Source organism: Numenius arquata, chromosome 1, assembly GCF_964106895.1.
Source record: "Numenius arquata chromosome 1, bNumArq3.hap1.1, whole genome shotgun sequence".
Lineage (NCBI taxonomy): Eukaryota > Metazoa > Chordata > Aves > Charadriiformes > Scolopacidae > Numenius > Numenius arquata.
In genome coordinates, this window is record NC_133576.1 from 30,399,106 (window position 1) to 30,419,204 (window position 20,099).

The window sequence follows — 20,099 nt, forward strand, 5'->3', positions numbered from 1 at the left end:
AAAGAGTTATCAGGTTATCTTCTGCTATGCTGCTACTTCTTGTGTAATTTTTTTATTATCACAGGCTTATCTGAGGTTTTTTCAGTGGTATGTTAATCTTTGATTAGCATTTGTCACATAGTTTTGTACATTGTTTGTGCGTTTTCTGGTGGAACCCTAAAAAAACCATTACCACCTTCTACAGAGGAACCTGCTCATCTTGTAAGGCTGTAAAAAATCTGAATAATGGGCTGGCCTAACAGAAAGAAGAGAAAATACTGGACATAGTTTTATTTTTGTGTTCATTTTCCTCTTTCTCTTCTTCCATCCTATTTGGAGTCTTACCATGCTGGTATCATTTTTCAGAGTCAGCTCTTTGAGACGAAACTTTTCATCTCTTAACACATCCACGAGTAATATCCAACCCCAACCACAGCTGTTAATAGTGGCAGCTTGTATTTCTACAATTGAAAATCCTAACCTATTACAAGATTCTCTCCTCGCAGCTTTCTGCAGGTTTGCCATTTTAAAGAGCATAGCTATGCAGACTTTGTCAGGCAGATGTGAGCTCATTCAGTTCGCTCTTTGAATCGACCAGAAGCCATATGGCAGCGGTTAATGTGGCGCCGAGCCTGAGCTAATAAGCCCTGCTGAGAGACGGGCTAGATCGCTCCGGCACGGTACTGTACTAATATGGCCACACAGCTTCTGTTGCACTGAGGGTAAGGGCAAAGTGAGCTTGCGTTGGCTTGAGGTCTCCACACCCCAAGCCAAAGCAAATGGCCTGAAAACGCCCGTGTGGACATTCCCTTCCTTCTTCATAGCTCTTACAGTCAATTGTCCTGAACACTTCTTTGCGGGACAAGGTGCTTTCTCTATTGGTGGGATATTTGCTGCAAGTAAATGGTGAGGAAAAAGCCCATTAGCCAGTTAGTCTAAAGTGTTGAGTCATGCTCAATGCCCGAAGTTATTCTAATCGGTTTAAATAGCTCATTATTAACCCTGAATCTTCTATGCAAGGTTGATGAATAAAGTTTAGGTCAGAGTAAACCATGCATTGGTTCACACTTGATGTGATGAGTCTTTTCAATAGACATCTCCAAAGGATAATACTGGTTTGTGGAATTAGTGGAAAGGGAAGGAGCATCATGACGCAGGGCAAAAGGGTGTCCCAATGTCGAACACTAGTGGTCTGGGAGGACACCAGATTCCATAGGCTTGTGCTGGCTATCACAGAGACTAGGCTATCACAGAGACTAGATTTTGCACTTAAGACCAAACCGACCTCCTCTGTTCCCAAGGACATGCCTGGTAATAGTGTAGCCTACTGTGTGAGGTTATGAGATTTATAGACTGTGTTCACACGAACTGAAACTAGTGGAATTAAAACTCATCATAATTTAGTGTTAAAGATTCGTTCTGGTCATTTAATTGCTGGCATTTAAAACCAAGTTATTGTTGACCTTGACCATATTGTCCCTATAGCTAAGAGTATCTGTTCCTTCTGTTCTTTCTGTCAACTTTCAAAAATGTTCCTTTGCATCAATGATGCACATTGCTTCCGCTATTTTGTCTTCTCTCCACTTAAAATGTTACGCATTAGACATGCATAACTATGGTTTCTCGGTATTGTTTCACCCAGCAGTAGTGAAAATTACTCCTTTAATGTGAACTAAGTATGTATTTTTCTATGCTGAACTTTATTTTACACTGATTTCTACTTTTGAATATAAAAGTAAAGTGAAGAAGAATGAAGTTATTTTGCGGATACTCTGCGGACTTAAAGGAATTTGAAAACTCCACATTGAGTCAAAACTCTCCATGGGTTTCTTTTGTCCCTAGTCATGAACTGATGACCTAGATAGTAAAAGAAAATAAATGCCTGCAGCAAATAGAGTATGTGTTAGATATCTGAGTTTTGAGACTACCACAGGCCTAGACATTAGACTATCAGGATTTTCTTGTTAAAATGGCTTATTGAGAGTTTTGAACCTCTGGGACCATCTGAAATTACAGAAATGGAGTCTGGGAAGCCTCTCCTTAAAAAATAATAAAAAAGCAGGTGGTCAGTATCTTAGACTAGGTTATTTGAGCTATCCAGAAAGTGTAGGACTTTATGATTTGAATGGTTAGGAGCAAAGGTGATTTATTGTGCTGAGAAAGTAAATTCTTTGTTTTGTTTGGCTGACAGTCTAGTTGTTGGTTTTTTTTGGGATGGGTAAAGGAGATGAAGAAAGGATGTGGGAGGGAAATTATTTCTTCATTCATTTTATTCTCTTAATGAAAAAGAAACATTTTTGTTTGGTTATTTTTTTTAAGCAGTCAGGAAAGGAGCCTTTGCTTATATTATGCACAATAAAGATGAAGATTTCATTTAGAAAGTTAATTCTTCTCCTCCCCTCCCTTTGTCAGCTGTATGGAAATCCTACATGTAGAATGTGGACTTCCTCTAAGTTAAAAATCCATTTCTGGAGACACTGTTCTCCCCACCCCCTTAGGGACTACTGTGCTGTGGGCCTTCTCTAATCGCTCATCATGAGCAAAAACAATGAAGCAAAGCAATATTTGAAGTATCAGACTTTTAAAGCCTTTTATGAATCTGACGCACCAAACATTAGGACTCGCACTGGGAAGTCTGCACACTGTACAGGCAGAAAACATGTTCAGAGTAGAGTTCAGTCCATGGGACGTGAGACTTAGCTTCCCTACAGATCAACTGTGCAAAAAAGCATTAGGAATATTCTGCATTCCAAGGTTCTTTCATGCAGACTCCTGCAGACTCCTGGAACTGTGAGCCTTTTACTTTTACTTTTTTTTTTTCTGTATTTACATTTACTTGATATTCATATACAGAGATATTTCCATTAGTAAAGCATGAAAAACCTTTTAACACACAGATATCCTACAGAAATCAATGTATTATTTGTGGCTACTCTGTATCAGTGAAGTGAAGCAATGCAGATTCTCACTGTGTTCACTGTTTTCCAAACGCTGAAACCCATTTGGGGGGAGAGAAGGGGGTGAAAAAAAAAAAAAAAAAGTACATTTTTATTCTTGAACGTCTCTAGTGGACCTTATAAATTTGATTGTTCTTGGCATTTTTGATATTCCTAGTCGCTTGTACACCACAGCGGCCACATGTTGTCACTTAAAATCTAAATATCAGATAACTGCTAACTGAGACTTTATTGTGTATCATGCTTTTTTTAGGAATTAGTTTTGTAAAGTAAAAATGACGCTAACTCTAAAAGCATGTTTAATAAAACCTCAACAATTTATGTGCTGAGTTTGCACATATTATGTTCTCATAATCAAAAGAAAAATGTAGAATAAAAATAGTAGAGAAGAACAGTGCCCATTTTTGGAGCGTTGAACAGATGTAAGTGATTAGAGCTTCTTGTTTGGTTTGCTTTGATTTTTTGGTCTACTTTTTGAAAGTTCTGTCAACTTCATTTTTGCGTATTTCACTTTGTTTGGATAGTTTTGCCTTACTGAGTTTCCTGTGATGCTTCTGGTTATATGAAAAGTCTAGTCCAAATCACAGCACTTCAAAAATAATAATTTTTCAGTTCTTGGGTTTCCTCAACCTAACAGAGTACTTCTCTCTCTCCAGGTAATAATATACTCAAAATTACTTACTGCCAAGTTCAGATATTCGCCACGTGCAGTAGTGTGGGACTAACATACACATTGCAGGGTGTTATTAAAGACTTCTGTGCAATATTATGCAGGACCAAGTCTGCCTTCTTATGGTTGCCCTCCTTAAAAAGGAAAGAGAAAAAAGCTACTTTCTTTCCATATATAGCTGTAGGACAGTTCTTGCTAATACTCATGCTGCATTGAGCAATTAATTGATTTTTTTTTTTTCCTCCTGAAAAATCATTGTCATTTAATAAGAATCTATTTGGCACACGGTCACATAAAGATGGTTCTTTTATTTAATGTGGAAGTGTGGGTGGTTAGTTATACTTGGATCTAATTATACTCATTTTCTTCTAACTCAACAGCTTTGCTTTTGCCTCTCCCTCTGCTGCTGTTAGTTGTCTGCTTGCCTCTGCTAGGCCTCCTGGTTCTGGCTGCACAGTGGAGAATAAATTACACAGAAATAAGAGGGGGGAAAGTGAGTAAATTTTTCCCCCTATAAGTTGAAGAAAGAATAAAACCACAAACCTTCCAGGGAAAATAATGCTGCTAAAGAAGTAAAACTTGAGAAAGTGAAATGCTTTCCTAGTGTATATCTTGGAATTTTTTTAGTGCTACATGGAATATATTTAGTTTTGAAATTAGCCAGAGAGATGTATGCTTAAGTAACTTTGCCTTCCCTCACAAAATGTGAAGCTTGGTTCCTTGAACAAAATGATTATGACTCAAGATCTCTTAACCGTAAGTTTTTGTATTTTGCATCAATACATTTCCAAGTGGCTATACCATTCAGAGTGCCAGGGTTTTGAAAGCGAAGGATGTTGACATGGGAAGGGAAGTTGGCTTCCCTTCACCATGGCCCACATTTCAGACTCTGAAGATCTCGCTCTTCCCATTCATCTGAAATCATTTGCCTCTTAGGACGACTTTGAACTCTGCTGTTCAGTTTGAGCGTTTTTCTTGGACTTAGACCTGATGCAAATCAATTGGGAAAAAAATTGCTGGTTTAGGGTAAAGTGCTACCACAGAAGCTGCAGGTATCTGATCAAAGCTATTTTATGGTTCACAGTAGGTATTCCAGACTCCAGGAATGAGTGGTTCTGCTCTCTGGCAGATCTATACGCTGAATAGAATTAAAGATAAGCTGGTTTTTACTTTGAGGCTATACAGTCATTGCAACATGATTTTTAAAAGTGAGCTGCAAAACATTTTCCTACCGAGAAAATTATTGTACGGTAAAGGAAAGATTGCCTGGAGGTAGAAAGTCTGCAAGCTAAGCAAAGCAGATTGCTGGGCTGCTGCAATCTTCCTGTGTGATTTTGGGCAAGCCTTGAAGTTGTTCAGTACCTCTTACTCAGCACTTCATGAGTCGCGGGACTGAATTCATTCATACATGTAAAGCAGCCTGACACTATTGCAACAAAGCTGTGTTGTGCCACTTTGCTGAGTGCAAAATCTTATTACATCCTAAATCAAGAACAGGCTCTTTTTTGTAGGCAAAACAGTAGAGTAATATTCTCACTTACATACTGAGGCCATGCTCCACTCGAGGTGTTTGTGGTTGTATAATGCTTGTAGGATCTAGCCCAGCTACAAATATTTTGAGATTTTATTTTATTTTAAAGAAGACATGTCTTTACCATTCAAGTTATACGCTGAAGTGTCAAAGTGATTTTGAGTTATTGTCCCTTTTATTCAAGCATCTCAAAAGTTTATTAATAAACTAGGAATGTCTTTATAGTAGGTACTTTACGTAATTATAGCTCTTGGGAAATCTGCTTTCACAATGAGTATGGTTAGTATGTTTCATGAAAATACAGTTTGCACACATCCTGAACTCTCAGTGTGACATTCTGGCATTACTGAAATCAGTGTGAGAATTACCGTTGTCTTCACTGCGGCTAGTATTTCACCTTTTCCAAGACAGTCTATTGTATAATTTATAGCAGGGGAGAAGCCTGTTTTTGAAGGGCCTAATGAGTTGACATTCTTAATCTTTTTGTTGCTGTTGTTGTTACTGCTTCACTTTATGTTGTTATTGGCTTGTTTGTCATTAAGTTACTTTCCTTTTGCCAGCTGGATTTTTATGGACGTATTCCATAATCATTCTCATTTTTGCTTATTTTCTGCTAAGAAAACTTCTGTGTTACATGTCTTGCCGGTATCTTTTGCATTTGTCATTCTTAAATATTAGGAATTACCCAACTGGAGGTGACAGCTGTTACTCTACTTATGTCATCCAAAGGCTTTGGTGGTATAAGAGGTCATCTGTTGTACCTGTTATTCTTGAAGCTAACAAATATAGGTAGTTGTAATGGGTTTTTCAGTAGGAGGAGAAACCTTAATTTTAACATTCTCGAAATTTTAAGTAGGACATGGGGAAATAACTTTTAAAATTTGCAAAATTAGGAGTGGCTGGAGCAACCAGAGTAAATAAACCTGTGAGCCTGCTTTGCTAATTATTTCCGATTCAAAAATAGAAGGTAACCTTTGAAAATGTTCGCTCTTAGTACTATAACTAAAATATAATATATTTTAGTATATAACTAATGGCAGCAAACTGTGTTCTCCCTACATTAACCATCTTAACAAAGGCCGTTTCTTCTACTGCTATAAAGTTCAGCAAAAAGGCAGTTCTTCATCTTTGTAACATATTCATTTCTTAGACTAGTGTCAGTTTTACTATGCTGCCCTGTCAATGAGTCTCAAATTCACCTTGAGGGATCACCCCAAGGGAGGCCAGCTGAACCTTTGACCCTTCTGTTCTGACTGTCACCAAGGTTAACACATCATTACAGCTTGTGATATTTGGGATACCTGTTCATTTGGAGCCTTTATCGACCTACACTGTTTCAGACAACTTAAACAGAAGCCTCGGTCTCTCATTGATTGTTCATAGGAGTATGTTTTGATGATTTTTGAGAATGAATTGTATTTCTTCCTAATTTTGTGTTAAAATAGATGTGAAATTTTAAAACTTACAGCTTTATCTCTGTTTTTCCTAAATTATTAATACAATAACTCTATGGCTATAAGCAAAAATAAAAAGATGAGGAAACATTTTAAATTTGAAAGTGGGCAGATTCATACCTGAACTGTTGCTTACAGTGCTACATAGCTACACACTGAAAAAAAGTATGTGGTGACAGACAAAAGGACATCATTAATATTGGCTTTGTGGGATAAGTTCTAGCTACTGACAGGTTAAGGACACTTTGTTTATTTGGGGTTGTCTTACCAAGGTACTGTGTTGGATAATTAGCTGGTTATAATTAAAATGGGTTTTGATTTGCTAACCCAGAAAATTATATTTGCAAATACTGTTCTTGTCTGTGGGACTGATATCTAGCTAGGGAACTCTTTTATAGCAGAAATCTGTTGACATGGATTTTCCAAATATGTATTAAAATACTGTTTTAATATGTTGTACCCTATAAATGTGCTCTTACCAGAGTTCATGTTTTTTTCCAAGATTGTCCTCTGACAAAACACATAGGCCATTTGTTTGGCCAGATCTACTTCTGGATACTGTTAATGGCCATCAGTTTTGTGGTAATGAAATAATAAAAAGAACAGATATCAAAATAGGTTTTATTCTCTCTCCTACATTGTTTCAAATGACTTTCACATATTCTGATTGGAAAATTGATACTAGCTAATGTTGAAAAGTTTTTTAAGGTAAAGATGACCTATTTATTCAGGTGCAGTGGACAATACCAATGCAATTTTTGATTCTGCTAGTGGAGGAGATTACTTTTAATCCCAAGCAACACACAGTCTACTATGTTTTACCTTTGTATTCTTTCCTCCTTACTTTCTACAAAATGCCATCTCGAAAACAGGTCTACAGGCATTACACCTAGGTACCTATCTGCAGCATTCAGACTGTATGTTAAGTTATTCTATGTCCTCTTTACATTCAGTTGAGAGAGTTGAGATATTAACGGGACAGTATTGTATCCTTTTCTGTCCTCTCTATAAACATTTTGAACACAATCTTTCAGGCAACAAGCCTTAAATCACTCCATTCAGTTAGATTTATGTCATTTTCCTTCTCTTAGACTGTCTGGAAACTTACAATAGTCAGTGTAACAGCTACACTAACTCCAGTTAGGCGTGATTCAATGGTTTTTCCCTTTGGAAGCATTTGAAGAATAGTTGACAATGCCACAAGAGAGCTTTCTGAAAAGGAAAAGTATTGTTTATTTAACCACATGATCATACAGAAAAAGAACACTTCAAACCACTCTAATATCTACTTGCCTAGCTGAATAATTTAGCATCTAAAATCTCTTTCCGATGGAATCCCATATGTATACCTTCTTCCAAATCCCCACTTAATGAGCTTCTGGTCTTCCACTCCTCAAGGAAGTGTGCATCTCATTAAATCCCTCTTCCTGCTTTGGTTTTCACCTCCTCTTTCGTCTCAGGAACAGAGTTGCTGCTTTGGGCTACAGGTATGCCAGGCTCAGCAGAGGCCCTCTCCTCTGCTTCAAGGTGAATTTCTCCTAAGCATTTTTTGAAAAGTTACCATTAGAATCATAAGCTCATACCTTTGTGGTATATTTCCAGGCAATCCCACTATCCCACTGTGAAATTAGCTTGCTGTGTGAGCAGAATGAGGCTAGATCAAAATCTAACACGTTATTAAAGGTAACTCTAAATACAGCAAATATGATATTTTAATATAGAAAAGTCGTGATATCTATAGTACAGCATTTATTCTTTAGTTCTTACAGGTATTGAACAAAAGTTTGGATGTAATAGGATTTTCCAGAATTTCTGTATTCAGACATTTAAAAATATGTAAACATTTTTCTGAAATATAGTAGAAATATTCATATTATATTCTACCAAAAATTTCTTGCCAGACTTGATGTCTAGGGAAAGCACTTAGCATTTCATTGCAATCCACTGAAAGTGGATCTCATCAAAGGACAAAACTTTTTAAGATTTTATGTCACTTTTGTCGTATGCGTTGAAGCACATAGGATTATTTTTAAGGTGAAGAGAATCATCAGAACACTTTTTTGCCCTCTATATCAAACATTCTCTAAAATTATCACTTTTCTGCACATGAATGACACCCACTTTCAGTAGAGTTTGTCTTGCTTTTTTCTTTAAAAAAAACAACAGTATGGCTGTATTAGAAAAAGTTTGACTGAAGCACATGAAGTACAAGCCCTAATAGTATAATGCAAAGTACAATGCATAGTTGATGAAGTTTTAGTTCAACTGACTATTTTGGTTTTACGTTTATCATGTTTAAGGGTTTTTAGAACTTTTTCCCCTTAATTTCTGAGTATTTGTTCAGGGCTTGAAAACCACATTACTAGTCTTCCATTAATTCCAAGGGTAACAAGTATCATTTCTTTACCTTTTCTGGACATAAATAAGTGTAACCAGGGGATCTATGTTGAAACAAACATGTTCTCTAAGATAAACGATTGTGAACTTTACTGTTAACAAAATTTTCTGTAAGGTTATACCTTGGTACAGACAGCAGGGTACTGATGTGGCCTACTGAAATTTGTTTACGTATGGCAGTAGTGGTTGATCCTGTTAACGTTTGTTTGTGTTGGAAGAGGAGGCAAGAAAACTAAGGAAGCTTATTGATAAGGTCTTCTGTTTGCATAGATACTATCAAGACAGCCCTTTAAATACTGTCTTCCATGCCTGTTCACATATGTCTCCCCAGCATTCTTTAGTGTATGTTTTTCATCAGTTTCCTTACCTTTCCTTGAGGTGCATCAGCATGGGAAGGAAGTCAGCAAAGAAAAAATTTGCAGTAATGGGAACAACACAGAGAAAAGCCAGTCATAAGTATTTTTCCTAGAAATATTTTTTTCTGAATTTGGGGCGCTGATTGAAGTCATAGAGTGTCTCAGGAGTGGCAAGTTCAGACCTTGGTGGTGCTTGAGCTGAAGGCAGCTCTTGCTCTTCCCATTTGTAAATGATCCCTGATTGGTCAGGGTGGCACTCGGTGCCATCCCATGCCATGGGCTACGGGCAGCACCTTTTGGTCATCTGCATTCAGGACCGGATTTTGAAAGTGGAACTGCAAATTCAACTACCTAGACGTGTCAATATGTCCATCTGATAGTCAGAAGTGATGACTGCCTCTTGCCTTACTCAATGGCCGAGGACTCCTAAGTTTTGCCATCTGCTTTTGAAAAATTTGCCCAGAACATTAGGTAGATGAGTCTTTTAAATGCAAAAGTGTATCTTCTTTTCTGTTCGTCACACTAAGTAGCTGGCTGGCAAAGAGACGGTAACGTCTTTAAAAGTTAAGTATGTACTTCAGATTGAACGTTTGGGTTTGTGTCTGTTTTGGAAGCATAGTGTGGCTGTTTCGATTTTTAGGGAGGAAAGTTTACTGTGGGAATACAATTGCTGTTTTTAACTTCCTATCACTGTCATAAACAAAGGTAATTCATACCAAGGAACTGCAATCTGATCAGGTAACACTTTTAGTTTTATGTAAAGATTGCTTCTTGTTCACTGTGTGCTTTTACACTGCTCACACAGAAGATATCAAAGCTTCCTGTGCAGGTTGGCATAGCGCTAGTTTAAAAAAAGACATGCATGGAGCCACAAGAAAACTGGAAAAATGAAAGTGCTGAGTAATTTTAGTTTCTCTGCCATTTTTACAAGCCTATTCCACCAATAGCAAACTGTCACAAACAGGAGACACTGATTTCCATACAGAACTTGACCAACTAGATCATAGTTTGCTTTGTAAATACAAATGGAAAATGTTGAGCAGCTGATATTTCCAGCGTCCAGAACAGTTTCTCCCCCCTTCCAGCCTCTTTTTTTCTCTCCACCTTTTCCACTGGTGCAGTTTGCAATACCCTTTTAACAACAACAAAAATTGTGCCAGGGATTGAAACCTACAGTGGCATCTGAGAGAAATAGCAAGAAGCTGCTGCAAAGGAAGCAATTATCCCAGCAGGGCTCCAGAGCCCCCCTGAATAGCTCGGGCAGCCCCCAACCGTGAGCAGACAAGGCAAGGGGAGAGGCACCATTCTTCAGGCTTCAGCCTCTTCGTTCTCCTTGGCTATTCACACTGTAACCACTTCCATTTACACACGGAACAATAAGCGGTTCACTGCTCTGAAGGCAAGAGCTGAGAGGGAAGAGCAGAACTGGTAGGCAGCCTGTGCCTCCTGACACTGGAGCCATATTTCTCAGTGGTGAGCCTAGTAGTAGCCCACAAACAACAACTCTCAGAGGGTATCATAGTTACAGGATGGCAATGGGAAATACGTGAGCATCAGGGAGGAATGATCCCAGTACCTATAGAGAATAGGAACAGCGTGTGATTTGTTCTGCTTGATTGCAACATGTGCTGGCTTATTTTAAGAATAACAGAAACTTATAAGAGTAACAGAAATTTTAAGAATAACAGAAACTCCAAGTAGCTCCTGGCTTCACTGTCCGTTGATAAAGATCAGCTTATATTGTAGAATTCCCTGTGGCAACAGAGGAGTGAACATTTGTGGATGGACTGAGATCTGCAAGTCACTCACTGCCTGTTGAACCTGTCTGGAGGATCTAAAGTTGAGCATAAAAATGAAAATAATGACACAGAGCTGGTGTGTGGTTTAGGGAAATTGGAGGAATTGATCTCTACTTCTCTGTGCGTACATTCTTCTCCTTATTCTTTTTAAGTTTAAATTTTAGCATCTTTCAAGCAGGGACCTTATCTGTAGCCGTAAAGTCCAGCCCAGTGGCTTTTCAGTGTTCCTTCAATAAAAATGGTAAGTTAGAGTCAGATTTGCTTGTGGTTGCCTGTGACTGCAGGTTTTTACCTCAGTCATCTAGCACAAAGCTTGTGTGCAGACCTCAAAAAGTACAAGGAAATCTGTGATTTATGATTTGCCCGTGCTGCAGTCACAGGAGCTGCAGTGATCGCTGAGGGAAGAGTGAAATGTGGCAGATTAATATATGACTTTTGTGTTTAACTGTTCATGAAGAATGAACAATGTGGTGCATGTGTTCCTTTTTTTTTGAAGTGTTAAACAAATGATGTGAAAGGTTTAATGTTTTCACAACTCTGTATGTCCAGCATAGTCTTAGTATAAAAGTTAGAGTTCTACTAAGCTTAGACTCAGAGGTAAATGCAGTAGAAACCTAAGCCAGGTTTTTGGGCTTTTTTTGAGGCATGGTCTCATTTCTATGACATCTTGGTCGTAAGTCAGAGAATCAGAAGGTTTTGGTATTTATGGCATGGTATGGTATTTATGTTAGAAAACATTTCATATTTTTTCAAGGTTACATTTTGCAAAATATTTGTGTATCTGTAGTACTTAGTTGGTAGTGCCAGCACTTCTTTGGACAGAAACCCAATTGTAAAATTTCAAAAGAAAATGTTTTAAATGAGAATTCAAATCTGTCTTGAAATTTAAAACTGTCAAAATACCAACTTGGAAATGTATGAAAGAATCCAGTGCATTTTTGCCACCTGCGCCAAATTTTATTTGCTTCGTTTGGTACTCAGTTTGTATACTGTGCCATAAAGGTCTTGGGTTTACCCCAGAGGAAGACAGAAATTCCTTCTCCCCTTGGGAAGCTGCTATGCCAGCTCCAGGGAGGAAGGCTTTCACAGGCAATCGAGTGCAGGAAGTGCAACGATCTTGGGAAGGATCTGGGAGAGCCTGTAATGCACATTCCCTTCAGTGAGGAGCCGGCCATGGACAGCCAGTCTCAAAGGGGATGAGCCTTCTCCTCGAGGCAAGTGGGAGCGTGAGCCAAATCTGCTGCATCTCAGAAGGTTACTGAATGATTGAAGCCAAAGCTGATAATGATGACCTGCTGCATGCCAAGAGAAAAATTTTGTATTTTTTTTTTTTTATTTCTATTCTTTCTTTTCAGACTGTGATGGTTTTGTTGCTGTTGTTGTTTCACAATTGAACTTTTAAGTCTAGGAGAACCTTGATTTTGCATGTTAAATGCCTTTCAGTTTCTTGTGGGAGCCATTATAGAGGGCAACCTATGAATGCCTACTTCAAAGCTCTTGATAACTTGAGTCCTGTTAGAACAGTTCCCTTTAGAAGACCATATATCAGGACCTTGAAAAATCCCATATTTTGGCACAATGGCTGTGGGAGATCTGCACTCTGAGAAACATCTTTCATCAGATTACAAGTCGTGGTGAAGTTGTACCTACCAATGCTTCTAAGCTTTGAAGTTGAAGCTTAGGACTCCGCTGTTGGAGACTTGTGCTCTGCACAAGCTCCTCTTTACTTATGAGAAAGTAGGAAATTTCCTATCAACAAAATACGCACCATGATGTCGATTTGTCTTAAATCCATGTTGTTGTCCTGCCAATATTAACTCCAGGCTTAGAAAAGTAAGACAACATTGGTCAATACCTACAATGACAGTTAGGAACTGAAATCTCTTTGAAATCAGCAGCAGAGTCCATACGCCTCTGAAATGGCGTGGTAGTGGTACTGCTTCCCCCTCCACGCTCCCCCCCAGTGCTGTCTGCAGGCTTTAGGCATACTCTGCAGCACGCAAAGCCTGGTCTGGTGTGTAAATGGGCCCTGTGGTCCCTGGAGAGCTGATCTAAAACCACCCTTGGCTTCTTTCTTGGTGGCTTTTGGACACAGCCCCACAGAGTGGCCTTGCATCTGCCTTTCGTATTGTAGGCGCTCTCAGTGGCTAAATTCCTCTGTAGCTTTGAGCTGTGTTGTTTCTTTTATGGTTACCAGTTAGGAATTTTTTATACATTTTAAAATTTGTGGTTTGTTAGGATTATTTTTCCGTATTACATTTGTGATACTTTAGGTAACATAATTAAAAACTGAGAGATTTTGTGTGGCAAATTAACCCCAGCTGGTCTGGGATTTTATCCTTGGAAGTGTCTAAATAACACAGTGGTGGTGGTGCTTAAAAGAAAATTCCTGTGTAACAGATACTTCAAATCATCTGACTTGCTTCAGGGGAGAGAAATGAAGACATACCAGACACCGAGTTCAGTTCAAGTTCACTTTTATTTCTGATTTCAATCACTGATTGCAGTGAAAGCTATATATGCACCAGTGCATCCAGGGGAGATCCATACCTGAGGTTAAATTTACAGTTTTACAGAAATATTGTAGTTGTCATTACACACGCGTTGTTCCCACATTGGGCTTTCTTTAGGTGTTGCAGAAAGATTGGTTAGTTCCATATATTTTTTACTGACCCATAGGATGTGCTTATGTTTGCCCACTAGTTATGTTTACTGTGTTTTCTGTACCCAGTAAATAGCATTGTGAAAAACAGTTTCTGAGGCTTTTTTTTTTAGAGCTTAGTAGAGCAGATTTAAGGCCATGAAGGTAGTTGTAACATGCTTTTGTTGTAGGAGGAATTTAATCTTGGCTTATAATAAGAAAGGAAGTATTACATAGTAAATGTTTTGTACTGTAGCTGTGAAAACGTTTCAGGAAAGTATTTTACTGGTTCAAATATTTTCATATAAACATAGCTGTCTGTTCAGAAATTAGTTCTGATTAATGTGAGCCAGTATGGCCTATTTTGAATTAAATCTTCATTTGTGATTAACAAAAGCCAAATGTTTGTAGAAAGTAAGTTTGGGATTCTTACAATTTTAAACTTCTGAAAATCATATATGCGAGGTATGGGTTTTTTTTTTTTTTCTTTTCTGAAGTTAATTTATGACATTTTGCATATATCTTGGCTGTTTCTACAATCTTGTTAGTGGGGTAAAGTATCAAACACATATGGTAATTCTGATGTTTGCTGTCTTGTGAAAATGCCAAGGGCTGAATAACCCTCAGCTGCCTCTGAAGTCACCAAGCAATTCAGGACACAGTAACCCTTAAGCCTTTGTAGATACACATCTTCTTGTAGATACAGCCATTAATAATGAGGGCATAAAAGAGGGGAAGGCAGTCTCAGGAGCGGACTTGAATCTGATTCTGACTCTGATGTATCCTGGCCAGATTGGCAGGGATGCCAGAAGCAGCAGATTAAATCTATTGTCATTTTATCTACCTTAAATGCTCTTTCTTTTTAAGTAAAGCTATCTTTCTATGCATTGCACCAGCCTTTATAGACTCTACCTTCAGGCCTGTCATCATTGCAAAACTGTTTTGTTGGTCTGTATGGTAGGAAGGAACAAATGACTTGTACTTTGTCATGACAGTTTTATGGCACAGTAAGACCACTTGAAAGTACATTTTAAACTTCTTTCAAATAGAATTTTTTGTGTGTTTGATCTGGAGGAGGCAGCACGTACCTTCCTGGAGTCCCAGAGAATGGAACCGAAAGCGGAACAGACTCCTCAGTCTGAACTTTGAAGTTGAACAAGAACAAACTTTAATCATTGTTGAAGACCTATTCCAAACATGTTTTGATGTCTAGTGTCTGATATTTAAGTATGCTATAATAGATAGGGAAGAATACATGGGATTCACAGGGCTTGGAACAGGGTACACATTTTTAAATAAAAATTTAAGATAAGTATTCATTTACACTTTTTTTTTTTTTTACTCAACTTCGTTAAAACTGCAAAGTTTTCTTCTATTGTTGACAGTCCATGCCTTACAGTCTGTGCTGCAATGATGTCATAATATGAATATACTAATTTGTTTTGGGATGATAGACTACATAGAGGGAAATAAGCAAACTCTGTGTTTCTGAACTAAGAAATAAAAAATCCATTTTACTTGTATCTACCATTGGTGACACTATTAATTACAATTGCCTGTACTTGCCTTGTTCTTTATCTGTTTTATTGTCATTTATAATTAGATGGTACACTTTTAAAGCAAAGGCCATGTCTGACAGGTTAATATTGCATGCTCGTCACATTTCATTTAAATAAAATGGGATATTATGTATGCTGTACTGTAGAGGACTGAAATATGTGAAATTTGTGATATTGCATATGCAGAAACCCTGGCTATACAAACACAGGTCAGTATTTCACTCTGCAGTCTAAATTTCATTTTCTTATGGATTTAAGTTTGCTTTCAAATTATTTTGCAACAGAACAGATTTCATTTATTTAAATACAATGAAACTCGGAGCTAAAAGAAAGTTAAAAAAGTGCTAGTCGCCTCTATATTTGGGCTCTCCAAGCATTTCTCTCATGGCTTCATTCTTTCTTATATTTCATAGCACATTTCTATGAAAAGTAAATTAATCACCCACATATATAAAAATATTTCTTAACACAGACAGATGGGTATGGATTTATACATACAGAAATTTACACATGCACACATAACACTCATAGGTATATAAAATATGGTCTGAGAATAAGTATGCATACGTGTACAGCTATACTGAATACTTGGTGGTATGTTGTAGAACCCATGGGTAAGTTTTTATGGATTTGATTTATTGGCTGACCGAGTTGATTCATTATTTGTATATGATTTTTTGCTGCTGGGTGGCCATAATTTACAATTCTGGACCTAGTTAACTCCGTGGGTGCCTAGAGTTTTCTGTATGAACATCTCCAACTGTTGTTTAAAGAAATAAATGAAGTGGACTTGCTTGAATGAACAATTTACTCATGAGGAGCAAAATGTGGTCAGGCAGGCAGGTCACAGAAAATAGCTTTCAATAAGTCTTTTTAAGTCGCCATGCTATCATATATTCTCTTAATGTACATTCAGTAATCCATACATGTTACAGGCAACCGAAGATCATCTGTGAAATGCTTTTCACAATCTTTTTCTCTCATCAGTATTCAGTGCTATTCTTGTATTCTCTACTTGCACAGCCCTGATAAATTTGCTGGTAGGCACAGAACAGAGCAAAATCCTGAAGAGGCGTGAAAAGTCAAAAAGTGCCTTGGCATCATTTCTGTATAAATGAAACATGATACTTGCTTCCATCTTTTCAAAATTGGACTTAAAGCTTTGGCAGTTAGCAATGCAATTCTTTTCCCATGATATGCAGTATCTACCAAAGTAGTATAGTAAAACTGTTTGCTATATCTTGTTTACTAGGAAGAAAGGACTTCTCTTTGTATTCAGTATGGTAACAACTCTTCTGGAGTTTGGGGATGAAATGTTACACTGCCTGTCACTTTTTCAAACCATTATATCATTTGCTACTATAAAGTCCAGCTGGTGTATTCTGGGGCAGGGACACAGATATGAGGAGAGCCAAACCACTCAAATTAAAGGCCTTGATTAACTGTTAAGTATTCAAAGACTGTGAATATTTCTAGTTTGCAGGATTTCAGATACTGCCCCCCAAAGGGGATTTGGCTCTTTACTGCTCTAGATACTGGATATGAACTTATAGTACTGGATTTACTGGTTATGAACTTAATAAGACAAAGAAATGTAGGAGTGATTCTTTATGTGTTCCTAAAAAAACTCACACGCATGTATTTCTTATGTACTTTGTTACAACCATTGGTCTACAGTCTGTAGGTATTTCTTGGATTTCCTATTGAGAGAAAAAATGGCAAAGGTTGCACATAGAGAACATAAATTTGTCATAGCTACAAATTTGATTTGCAGTGTCCTGTTAATAAATAGGGGGACTTGATCAGTCTTACTGAGATGGTGGGTACCTAATTGTTAAAATTTAATGGAAAACTTGGGTAGTGACCCAACAGCAGAAGTACGCTTTCTTCTAGCCATCTGTGAATGCTCTAGTTACAGACATATGTAATTCCACATGCACTTGTGGTACATTTTATTGTAACTGTGTAATTCATCACAATTTAATGTGGCATAGCCATCATTGTAGCTAAAGCTCTAAACCCTTCTTCTGTTTTAAGGAAAACAAACAAAGAAACAAACAAAAAAGATCAACAGAGGAAAACTCCTAGGAAAAATACACTAAATGCATTCAGAATTCCATCTTGGAAGCACAGCTTCCTTCAGTAGGCATGTCACATCTTTGGAAGTCTGCCTCAGTGTCCATGAGGGAATGTTTCCTCTGCCTCTCCTTCCTTATGTAAACCTCAAATAACTTGGAAGAAAAGCACCTTTCAATGATTTTTTAGTTGTTCAAATGTTTCTTCTTTAATGCTTCTCTCCATCTATGCTTTGAAGAGAGTCTTGTAGTGATTCCTTTAAGAGATTCGTAGGGTAGTTCTTGCTGGAGGTTATAATTTGTGCAAAATATACGGTGGTGTCATATTGTAATAGGTTTCAATGAGATTTTCTTAAGTGCTAAAATCACAGAGGAGCGCAAATGCTACTGAACACCAGTAGGACTTGAGCTCTTAAGACATGTATGAAAATCACTGCTAGCAGTTTATGTGGCTTTGAAATCATCAGTTGAGTTGGTAAATTCTTGTGATATGTAAGTACGTTCCTTTGTTAGATCCAGTGCATTCAGTATTGATACACATGAAAAGTATATATTTCTGCATATGTATCTGGTTATACAGATACTCCAAAATGCGTGGGGAAATCTTTCTAAAATTATTTTTTAAAAATCCTTTGCGTAGATTAAGTGGAAATAAATAGCTTTCTGTGATTTAAAGAAATGTAAAACAGGAATAAATATAGATAGACTTCTAGTTATATTTTACATTCTTGTCTCATGCTTACCAGTTCAGGTAGTCAACAATCTAAAAATGCACACGAATTCTAAAAAACTGTGTATTTGCAGGTCACCTTTATTTTTTCATTCTTCATGCCTCAAATCCCCACTGAAATTTCAGCATTACTAGATTTCTGGATGATAAAGGACATATTTTTTCTGTTCTCAAACAACGAGTGCCAAAGGCAACAGAATGAAATTTGTATGCAACACTATCTGTGTTACATGTGCATGTTCATTTATCTCAATAACTGACTGTCATCTTTGTGTGCGTACATCTTACAATGATAATAAGAGCCCAACACTGCTCAAGATGTCAGATTTTCGGGGATAGATTTCTAGCTGCAGGCAACTTGAGCGAAATACCTCATATTGAGAACACTCTCCGCCTTGTCACTGACCACATTAGAACCTTTCATGTAGCTTCATATGTGGCTTATATTTATTGTGTACTTCTACCCATGCCTTGAACTACAGTGATTTTCATATGTAATTGGACTCACAAGCATATGTTAACTTAAAAATGTAATTAATGTAATTAAGTAACAATTTTGTATATTAAAGTAAACATGGTACATATTCAGTTGCCTACACAGATTTTGCTGCATTTTGGTGAGCTTTGAAACTTGTTCAACCATTTTTTCAATCAAATGGGAGAATAAATACTTTTAAATGGAGATCAGATATGATATTTTCATATACATTTAATACATATTTTTATTTAAAATAATAAGAATTGGAATCACAAAGGGGAAGTATGTTTTCTAATTTGGGGGTTATTTGGGTTCTATTATCTTCCAAAAACTGAATTCAGAATTAAGAGCAGAAAGTTATTCTTTTCCCAGTAAGGATTTAATTGCTTCTGCCCAACTGCTTATCAGCGTTTAAAATTACTTATTTAAAGGTGAAGAACTAAAAAATATAAAATTTACTTCGCTTTCTTAGGAAATGAAACCAAAACAAACACAAGATTCATGAATAATAACAAGCATGACCAGTGATAGAATAACGTACATGTATTTCTTGTCAAGAAAAAGTAATTGCAGCACTTGATGTGAAAATGGGATTTGTGTCTAGTGCTAATTTTTACTCTCCACTTGATTATACCAGACTACAGTGGTACATTGGAAGGAATTGTAGTCCTTCTGGCCAACAAGCATTAAACTGGCTGTGGAATAGCCAGTATTACATTATGCAGAATGAAGAAAAGAGTATTAGGGATCCAAATCTGAGAGTTTATAAAATACTGGTGTGAAACTAAGAGGCAAGGTTTTTGCATAAGAGAAGCAATTAGGTTAATAGTAACATTTTTTTCCACTTTTCTGTATGATTTGGAAAAATCACTTGTTTTGTTTCATTATCTGTAACTAAACCTTTTTCAAGTTAATAAATATTATTAAATCACTAGTTTATATTAAAGTGGTTTTTTTCCTCCTAGATCAGAGGAGGAAAGCTTATGATCACATACACAAGAAAGAATGATGCTGGCAAATATGTTTGTGTTGGAACAAATATGGTTGGAGAACGTGAAAGTGAAGTTGCAGAGCTCACTGTTTTAGGTAAGAACTCCTCCTTTAAGACTATGTTAATAAAAATGTCCAATTTTGTTTTTCCTAGTAAGTCTTTTATTTAGGATCATTCTCATCTATTTCCTTTTCAGTGTTTATGTTGAAAATGTTTTTGTCATAGTTGTGTTGTAGCAAATGGGTGACAGTTAATGGTTTTGCAATCCACCTTGGACTGTTTTTGCTTAGCTCTTGAACTGAAAATAATCCCAGTGTTCACTGAATTAGTATTTTAAAATAACAGCAAAAGAAAAAATAACTTCACTAAGAATCAGGGGCTTAATTTTTCTCTCTCGTTGAAGAATTACTCTAAGTAATTATCCTTTCATTTATAGTTGTATCTATTGAGTTTTGTAAAGATACAACAGGTACACTTGTTCA

The 20,099-nt window shown here is 37.1% G+C and overlaps 1 protein-coding gene across 1 annotated transcript in view; it reads left to right on the forward strand.

Annotated features, from left to right (window-relative positions):
• The window catches only part of ROBO1 (roundabout guidance receptor 1), a 531,127-nt gene that overhangs the window by 424,732 nt on the left and 86,296 nt on the right, over window positions 1–20,099 (forward strand). Inside the window, exon 5 of the mRNA XM_074148742.1 lies at window positions 19,592–19,712. Within this exon, the coding sequence (XP_074004843.1) occupies window positions 19,592–19,712 (121 nt within the window). The remainder of the gene's footprint in view (window positions 1–19,591; window positions 19,713–20,099) is intronic.